We start from the raw sequence: 10,163 nt of genomic DNA, 5'->3' as shown, positions 1-10,163 counted from the left end.
TGTCCAGCTTGCACTAAGAAGACCAGGACCTGTCTACTCTCATCCTGTCCATTCATTTTATTCATCATTTACAGCCTTAGGATGTAGGGTTTATGAGTGAAATGTAAAGGCATATAAAAGCCTTGTATATGCGATTGTAAACACTTAAGTGAGTAAGGGGGTTTCCCTTCTCCTTCCCTAATCTTCAGTCTCTTATTCTCTCAGTCTCTCTCTAGTCTCTCAGTCTCTTAATCTCATTCTCTTTAGTCTCTTAAACACTTAAACACTCTCACCCATCTCTGTTCTTAAATCACCTAGAACTAAGCTCTCATCTTTCTCCATTGGAGTTTATACACACATACACACAACCAGAGTAGAGATCTCTTTAAAAATCATACACCCAAGGGTAAGTCACTGTGACTTCAACCACTTCACCATCCTCTCTTTCAAACTCAACAACAGCTGGAAGGGGTTGAGAGAGATCAACTTCGATCTTTACATTGGATAAGGTAAGGCTTACAAGATTCTTGGTAAAATCATCCGTTTCTTTCGGTTCACCTATTAAGCCTGCAATCAAGCTATAACCATCTTCATGCCTCAGGTCCAGCGGTATGCCAGTAATGTGAGCCCAGATCTTTATCGCTTTCAATGGGGGCGTGGACTTTGAATGGATGGAAGACCACTGAGCCGTGTGAAACATGGAGTCACCGACGTACCATATGCTTTTTTCAAGGATTTTCTGTCGAAGGTAGTCACTTGGTATTCGAACTAGAGCAGAGTGGGTAAGGGGGTTGTTGTGTATTTCCAATCTTTTTTCTTTTCCCCACATATGGTTGAATACACTTTGTATTTGACTGAAGGGTGGGGCTCTACCATTAAAATAGCATATAATGAAGTCTTTGTGAATCTCAGCTCCCTTCTTGAACACAACATCAGGGATGACAACTCGCGGTCTTCCTGATGAGGATATGGTTGTCGGAGCAAATCTTCTCAGGGTCTTGTTCTCAGTTCGACGGATTTTTTCAACAAGAGAAGGTTGAGGGATAGTGGGAAGAGGTGCTGGTTTAACAGGCATGGTGGGTCAGATGTGGATAAGGTTTCAGTTGTGGGTAGGTTTCAGGTGCTGATTGGGTTTCAAGTTGGATTTCCATTGGTGATTGAGTTTCATCAGTGGGGTGCGGTATAGATGGGGTGGAAGACGTTTTATTTGTGATAATGGGTGAAGAATTTTTGGAAGGTATGGTTTTGAGGTTTTGAGATTTCAAGATCTGAGATTCAGGTGGAAATGAGGTTTGTGGTGCAGATCCAGTAAGGGGACCAGTAGAGGTAGCCATGGTTGTATTATCGAGATTTACAGAACCAGTGGCAGTTTGAGGAGCCAGAGCTTTGTCAGTATTGACAGTTGAACGGTAACTCCCTTTACGGATTGCAGAAGCAGATCGAGGGGCAGTCTTTGAATCGGATAAGGAGGGAAAGTTGTGTGGGGAGAGGGAAGATGCTGGGTCAGGGGGGTCTGGGGGGATAAGCGGAGGGTCAGGTGGCTCGCCGGCGGCTGCAGACGGAGGATTCTTACCGGAAATAAGGCCTGGAACACTCCATGGTTTGTGCATGGTGTTAGAAAGCTTATATATTTATTAGTGTTAAGCTTGTTAAAAAGTCAAAACCTCTCTTACACAGTATCCTCATAAAACTTATATATTTATTGGTGTTAGAGTGACTAGAGTCGTTTGTTTAATCTTTATCATAATTACTCAGAGTTAATAAAAAAACTAATAGAATAAATTTATACGAAAGTCAGTTAACTTTTTTTTTTTTTTAAATATATATATATATATATATAACAAAAAGAGAAAAATACCAAAATAGCACTAAATCAAGTTTTTGTTCCCAAACTAGCACTCAAGTCCAAAAGTCACAAAATAGCACTCAAGGGATGGGGTTTAGGGTTTATAATTTAGGGTTTAGGGTTTAGGGTTTAGAGTTTAGGTTTTAGGGTTTAGAGTTGAGAAGTGAGGTTTTGGGGATAAGATTTCAAATTTTGAAAAATAAAAAAATTTAAATTTTTCAAAAGATAAAATGCTATTTTGGTGATTTTAGTTTTTGAGTGCTATTTTTTTGATATAAACTTAGAAAAGTGCTATTTTAGATATTTGCCATAACAAAAACTAATCAGCAATGAATAGATAAATTTATATAACTTGTACATTGCTTACGTCTCATTTTAAGTACTATAACTTTGAGATAGACCTGTTTGTTTCTCCATCTGGATGGACCATTTGGATGAAGATGAGAGTTTTGTTTGTTTAGGCACTAAAAGTGCAATTCATTCAGATGGATCATCCGGATGACTTTTGGAAATTTAGGCTTAAATTTTAAAGTCCATTCAGCTGAACCAATTTGGATCATTTGAATGGATATGGTTCATTCAAAATGGTATAATGTCTATTACGCCCCTAATATAATTCACAAATTATAAACCAAAACATAATATCATTTTTGTCACAAACGAAAACTGTCAAAAACTATGAGCAATTTTTCTGCCTTGAAGATATACTTGGGGGCCGTTTGTTTCACCATTTGTCATCTCCATCCAAATGATTCATTTGTATGATATATTCAAATGATCCATTTAGATTTTTGTGATTGTTTGTTTGTCCATCCACATAGCTCATCTAGATGAATCATCTAAATGGATCTTATGTTTGTTTCTTTATTTTCATTTCCATTCAAATGAGTTTAGTAAACAAATTACCAAAATACTCTTGTCTTGATTTAATCATATGTTTGATATTAATTTTAACTATATTACATTTAATTATTTAGTTTAATATATTTACATTAGAATTATTTCAAAATTAATGAGTTTTCTTTTTGCGGTTTGGGCAAGAAAACAAGTTTTTTTGGTTTTAGCGAGAAAACACATTTTTTTCTGTTTTGGCGGAAAACAAGATTTTTCGGTTCTGGCGGGAAAACGAGATTTTTCGGTTTTGGCGAAAATATACAAATTTTCGATTTTAGCGGGAAAACATGTTTTTACGGTTTTGGCGAAAAAACACGTTTTTGTGGTTTTGGAGGGAACCACTTTTTGTGATTTTGGCGGGAAAACGCATATTTGCGGTTTTGGCGGGAAAACGCGTTTTTGCGGTTTTGGCGGGAAAACGCGTTTTTGCGGTTTTGGCGGGAAAACGCGTTTTTGCGGTTTTGGCAAAAAAACGCGTTTTTTTTTGCGGTTTTGGCGGGAAACGCATTTTTGCGGTTTTGGCGGAAAAATGCGTTTTTGGCGGAAAACGCGTTTTTGCGGTTTTGGCGGGAAAACGCGTTTTTGCGGTTTTGGCGGGAAAACACGTTTTTGGCGGGAAAAGACTTTTTTGCGTTTTTGGAGGGAAACACGTTTTTGCGATTTTGACCGGAAAACGTGCTTTTGCGGTTTTGGTGGGAAAACATGTTTTTGTGGTTTTGGCGAGAAAAAGCGTTTTTGTGGTTTTGGCAGAAAATACACGTTTTGGCGGGAAAACGCGTTTTTGCGGTTTTGGCGGAAAAACACGTTTTTGCGGGTTTGGCGGAAAAACGCATTTTTGCGGTTTTTGGCAGGAAAACTCGTTTTTGGCGGGAACACATTTTTACGGTTTTTGCGGGAAAACGAGATTTTTCGGTTTTGGCGGGAAAATACAAATTTTCGGTTTTGGCGGGAAAACACGTTTTTTTTTGTTTTGGCGGAAAAACACGTTTTTGCAATTTTGGCTGGAAAACACATTTTGCAACTTTGGCGGGAAAACGTGTTTTTTGTGTTTTGGCGGAAAATATATTTTTGGGTGTTGGATGTTGGTGCAAAAACATTTTTTTTTGTGATTTTGGCATGAAAACTTGTTTTTCGGTTTTTGCGGAAAAACACGTTTTTTCAATTTTGGAGGGAAAACATTTTTTTGCAATTTTAGCGGGAAAATGCGTTTTGGCGTTTTTGGCGTGAAAAAGTAGTTTTTAGCACGGGAAAAAGTGTTTTTGTAGTTTTGTAGTTTTTGACAGTTTTCGTTTGTGACAAAAATGATATTATGTTTTGGTTTATAATTTGTGAATTATATTAGGGGCGTAATAGACATTATACCATTTTGAATAAACCATATCCATTCAAATGATCCAAATTGGTTCAGCTGAATGGACTTTAAAATTAAGCCTAAATTTCCAAAAGTCATCCGGATGATCAATCTGAATGAATTGCACTTTTAGTGCCTAAACAAACAAAACTCTCATCTTCATCCAAATGGTCCATCCAGATGGAGAAACAAACAGGCCTAAACTATATAGAGCCTAAATGAGAATCTCCAATTCCAAATGAGATATTCTACTAAAATTCTTGGCTGCTACCATTGTCTCCGGCGGATCATCTACTATTTTAATTAATTTAAACAGGTTAATTAATCGATTTATTGATAAAAAGTTCAACTAGCTAATCGTATGGCTTGTTGATTACTAATTATATTGACTAGCCATTTTAAGAGCCAACACGAAAATAATTGAACTAATTAAAATTAACTTGGCTGTAAAATTTACACCAATAAATTTACAAACACTCATCTTTGGCTAGGTATGAGTTTACAGAAGCTCTCCTTCCACTAGGCACGAGTTTTCAGTAAACTCGCTTCTGTCTTAGCATGAGTCAAGTAAACTCGTTTTTCGCTAAGCACGAGTTTAAAGCAAACTCACTTTTTTACTAGGCACAAGTTCGAAATAAACTCGTCTAAACCGTCATAGGCATGAGTATGTCTAATTCATTGTCTAATAAACCCTATTCGTAAAATTCGCAGAGATCGATTCCATCTCTCTCAACAAACTTGGGGGACTTACTGTTGGGGATGGATTTACATCCTCCTCAAGGCCCATTAAACATTGAACTAGACCCATATTGTTAGGAAGCCATAGGCTTCATCTTTCTATAAATAAGGAGCTACCTCCTTATGAGAAAGGATCTTCTCCTTTTTTTAGACTTTTAGAACATACTTTCATATAGATTTTGTATTCTAAGGTTCACTTTACCTTTGTAATCATCTTGGTGATGAACCTTTAATCAATGAAATCTATTTTATGTTCTTTTCCCATTTGATTTCATTTCAAAATATCTCCTAAGCCTCAAGAATCTTATCATTCAACTTAGATTCTTTTATTGTATTGATTCAACAAACACTATCAGCATAAACACCATTTTTGGATCAAACATGTACTTGTACCATCTTTATTCAATTGGATGTTTCTCGTGTCAGTGTCCAGTTTGAAATTAATCATAATGATTTTGATATATTGCTTTTTGTCCACACGTAGGAATGTCAAACAGAATGTTCTGTGCCGTCCCGTCTCATACCGCAGAAGGCTCTCCTTTTTGCGGGTTACAGTAGGTCAGGTCCGCGCGGGCTGCTGTCTCTAAAAGGTCAGCCCAATCCCGCCTCGCCGAAGTGCACAGTCCCTTACAGATTGTCCCGCGGGCTGGACGCCAAAGAGTGCACCAAGAGTCTTCTTTACACTGCATTCTACTCCAAGACGCTTCAGGCTGCTCCATGACACTTCTTGACGATGCATCTGCTCCAGGACGCTTCAGGCTGCTATACTACGTATCTAAGTGCATCTACTATTAAAGATGTACCAAATTTGTTATATATTGTTTTTGTAATCAATTTTATTTTATATCAGTTTTTGAAATCTATTTTCTCTACTAATAATGCATGTATAAGATGAGATGAGAATCTGTATCAATTGTTATACATATACATATATGGAGTCATAACCAAATCTTAAAGTGCAAGTAGAAGATGAGATGTTAAGTCTGAACCAAATTTAAATAAAGAAAAACACCAAATCATAGTCAAAACAAAACCAAGCAACTAAAACAAGAAAACACAGATTGTAAAATTGAAAAACGCCAAATCAAGATAACAATTCAAGCTTCCTCATCTTCATCTTCCCCATTGACAATGGACTCAAATGGTGGTACTTTCTCTTCTTCACCATCACCATCGATTTCTTCATCTGTAAATATCAGAAATTTCATTTACTTAGGATTAAAGAATAAGGATAATGGTACTCTACAAGAAATAATAATGTGAATTATTTATCATGTGCATAAGATTCGTATCCCTTGATCCAATTCATAGTGCATATCAAAGCTTGCACATTTTTTGGGAGAAGACGGCTCATGTATTTGTTAAGAACTCTGGATCCAATACTGAAGGAGGACCCGAAGCCACTGTTGTGATTAGAATACTTAGCAGATCACATGCCATTGCAGCCAAATCACCATACCGATGCACATTATCTTTCCACTAATCGAGGATGTCCAAGCTCTGAAAATTATTAATGTTCAAAGGTGGTTCAACAAGATAAGCTTCTAGAGGTGTTTTTCCACTCACAACGGCACTGACTTTGCAAAATGCAAAGAAATCCTAAGAAGGTTATTTAAAAGAAAATTAGAAATGAAAAGAGAGATGAACAAAAGGTTAAAAAATGAATAAACACTCGCATCGTAGTTCTCAAATAGTCCCATTGACCCTGTTGCAGAAGCTTTTGTGAAACAGTCTCACGTGGCTCTGTAGAAGGTGAGTTATTCTTAGATTTTTTGTCGTATGACTCAAACATAATACTGAGCTTCTCACGCAAGTTCTTTAACTTTGCATCATGTGTACTCATGTCAAGCTTTCCCAAACAACATTCGACAATATAAAGCTTAAACCTTGGATCGACTGCTGCCATTGCAAAAACACCACTGACTTCATCCCAATATTTATCGAACTTCTCTTTCATCGGTGGCACCATGTATCTGACAATCTCATCTTCGCTTTCCTCATTCATTTGAAGCCAATCATGGATTTTCCAAACCTGATAGATATACAAGTTTGAAGTCGGGTAGTTTGTACCAGACATCAAGCTTGTGATCACAACAAACTGACCTAGAAAACAGCAGATATTGTCAACTCTTGTCCATTCCTCAGCTGTGGGAGCCATTTTATAACCCTTCTTATCAAATGTCTCCAACTTAATAAATGCTCTACGGTACTTGATGGCTCTTTTAAGCATAAAGTAAGTCGAGTTCCATCTTGTCGGCACATCCAGTATTAGCCCGCTAGTTTCTACTACACCCGCAGCCTTGACACATTTCTGGAAACAAATTTCACGTGTTTCTGATGATAGTACATACTTAACACTCTCTCTTACTTTGTGCAAAGAGTCTCCAATTACTTCAACCCATCTTGCACTATGAGGTTAAGAATGTGAGCTGCACATCTGACATGGAAAAACTCTCCTCTACACAACAAAGCATCACTCAAATTCAGCTGCGATTTTATAATATCTTGCATCGAGCCATTACTGGTAGTGTTATCTAACGTCACTGAGAACACCTTCTTATCAATTCCCCACTCTTTTAGTGAATCAAGGAGCTGAATTGCAACATTCATATCGGTATGTGGTGGTGGTAGAGCACAAGCAACTAGTCAGAGACTCGATCGAGAGTCTTGTCTTATCTAGTAAAGACAAGTAATCGAAACAACAAGAATCTAAGCTAACAGAGAGAGAGTTTTATAAACAAACGGCTCAAAACATTTAACATATCAGAGACTCGATCGAGAGTCTTGTCTTAACTTCGCAGGGAATATGCAGCGTAGCTAATTTACAATCATCCTTCATTCCTTTGAATGATTTTTCATCAGCTACCCGGCTAAAATTCCGCTGAACTAGTAAAGACAAGTAATCTCAACTTCTAACAACAAGTAACTAAACATAAATAAGCTAACAGAGACGCAAAAAAAAACTAAACATTAGAGACATTACACCATACATGTTCACTGCAGCGGAAAAGAAGATGAACCAGTTGAGTCTTGTTCACAATCACTCCATCACCTCGAAACATACAACAACAAAAAGACAAAAGACTCATCAGATACTTAATATCATATTAGAAGCATACAAATTCATAGTAGTAACAACTTACAAAGCTTTCAGCTAGTTCTCTCTAGTATCTTCTTTTCTTAAACAAGTAAACGCCGGCTGGTAATCACTGGCAAGCCGGTGTGCGCTCAACACATAAATCAAGTCAACACTATAACATGCTATATCGTTTTGAGCGTACACCGGCCTTCACAGTGATTACCAGCCTCCTCCTGGTTCACCTACAAAAACAAAATACATATCATAGAATGAATCGAGTTAAGACAAATAATGCAAGTGGATCACAAATAGATACAACAAGTAATTAAAGATCAAGCTAACCGAGACAGACAATTGTAACTAATCATCACACACAAACGGATCAATGAAGTACATGCATGGTCGATCTACAATAGACAGAACATCATACTTATCAGTTAGCAACATCAAACAACTAACGACAAGCAGAGACAACACACATAAGATCTATTTAGTCTTCTTGGTCATCGAGTACATGCATGGTTGATCTACAATAGACTCTTTGTCATTTTATTTACATGCATGTATAACTAGGAAAAAGGGAAGCGAATCATACCCTCGGAGGTTGCAGCGTCGTAAGGTACAAGTTGAATGGAAGCTCCGGTTGTGGATCTTAAACGAATGGAAGCTCCAGCGGTGGATCTAAGAATCATCTTTGCTCCGGTGGTGGATCGAAGAAGAGAACCTGCACATGATATACAAGAGTACACTATAAGCCGCTTTGGTAAAGAGTTTGATGGATTAAGAAACTTCAAAACAGAACATGCAAAACTTAGAAGCCGAGATGAACAACTTATCTCTGTATATGCATGTTTGATCTTTGAAGTTTAGAAGCCGAGATGGAAGAACCAAAGCTTATCTATGTCGCTGGAGCTCTCTTTATTGTGTCGGCGAGTCATTTTTTACTCTTTCTCTCTCTCTCTCTCTCTCTCTCTCTCTCTCTCTCTCTCTCTCTCTCTCTCTCTCTCTCTCTCTCTCTCTCTCTCTCTCTCTCTCTCTCTCTCTCTCTCTCTCTCTCTCTCTCTGTCTCTCTCTCTGTCTCTCTCTCTGTCTCTCTCTCCTTTGTTTCTTCAGGTGGTGGATGAAATGAGAAGGAAGAAGGTGCGGGACACTAGGTTAACCGCGGATCAACTTAGGCCATCCCGCATTAAGCCCAATCCCGCAAAGTACCAACCCGCAAGGCCCGCTATTTTACGGGATTACAATTCCTCGGCCCATTACCGCCCCGCCCCAAGCCTGTGGTCCAGGTCCTTGGTTGACATTCCTATCCACACGAGGAAGAATGGACAATTAAATGAAATATAAGAAAAGAAAAATAAATTTAATGAAAGAAAAATAATTTTTCTCTCATTCTCCACGATCTAAAACCCCAAAAGCTGATTAGATCTATATTCATCCTCTCCTTTTCTTTCCTATTCATTTTCTACTTCGCGTCCGCTTTCTCTTAATAGTCCTGCTTGTTGTTCTGATCTAGGTAGATCGTCTGGTGGCATCTCCACTCGAGAGGAGGTTCGTCTTCGGCGCAGGTTTAGCTAGATCTGGAGGATTAGCACGGTGGTTATAGCAGTTTCTGTTGGCGGAGATGGTTTTTAGGGTATTACAGGCGGTCTCTAAAGATTCTTGGAGAATCAATGCCATGTGGAGGAGGATGCTCGTCTTTTGCTACTTTCTGGTTAGAGGTATCTTGGCTGCTTTTTTTCTGGCTTGTAGCATCGTAGCAGTGGATGTGGTTCTGTTGTCTCTGCCTAAGCGTCTTGGCGAGACACGGTTGCTCCAAAACTGTCAAGGGTGCTTTGGAGTTCCCTATGCTCTGAGGCAGGCTTAGTCAGCGGTGCTGGCATGTGTTTATGCTTTGGGCAGTGGCCCGTGGACTCTGGCATGGTGTCGGGTATGGTCGTCTGTGGATTCTCCGAGGCGGTGTTGTCTGATCTCTTCAATCGCCCTTCCTCTTCAGGCCACATCTTAGCTCTTTGTCGGCAAGGTCTTCGATGTTAAGCTCGTGTGGTTTTAGTGCTTGGTGGATTCATTGTCACTGGATCTCCACCTTAGATAACTTAAACTAACTGTCCTTTGGTTCCCAAAGGCGGCTTCCGGCGGGGTTCGTTGTGGTTCAGTTTTTCACCTGGGTCCTTTGTCCGTCGGTGACTTCATTCGGCGGTTCGGCGCATCCCAGTGACGTGAGCTGCCAGTTGGTGCTCATGGTAGTGTTGTATTGCTAACATTTTTGCAAGTCCAAG

The 10,163-nt window shown here is 38.8% G+C and overlaps 1 protein-coding gene across 1 annotated transcript; it reads right to left on the bottom strand.

Annotated features, from left to right (window-relative positions):
• Positions 1–364: 364 nt before the first annotated feature.
• LOC125608604 lies at positions 365–1,589 on the bottom strand. Its single transcript, XM_048779027.1, has 2 exons — positions 1,298–1,589; positions 365–1,038 (listed from the first exon to the last, which is right to left on the bottom strand). The coding sequence occupies exons 1-2, from the start codon at positions 1,587–1,589 to the stop codon at positions 365–367; spliced, it is 966 nt and encodes a 321-aa protein (XP_048634984.1).
• Between the last annotated feature and the right edge of the window lie 8,574 nt (positions 1,590–10,163).

Source organism: Brassica napus, chromosome A5 (genome assembly GCF_020379485.1).
Source record: "Brassica napus cultivar Da-Ae chromosome A5, Da-Ae, whole genome shotgun sequence".
In the NCBI taxonomy this organism is placed as follows: domain Eukaryota; kingdom Viridiplantae; phylum Streptophyta; class Magnoliopsida; order Brassicales; family Brassicaceae; genus Brassica; species Brassica napus.
The sequence above is the reverse complement of the archived record's forward strand: the minus strand, read 5'-3'. Positions and strand labels throughout refer to the sequence as shown.

Coding starts and splice junctions, on each gene's coding strand:
- LOC125608604 (XM_048779027.1), bottom strand. CDS start 1,589: ATGCACAAACCATGGAGTGTTCCAGGCCTTATTTCCGGTAAGAATCCT. Junction 1,039..1,297: donor AACCATGGCTACCTCTACTG/GTCCCCTTACTG, acceptor CTGTTAAACCAG/CACCTCTTCCCACTATCCCT.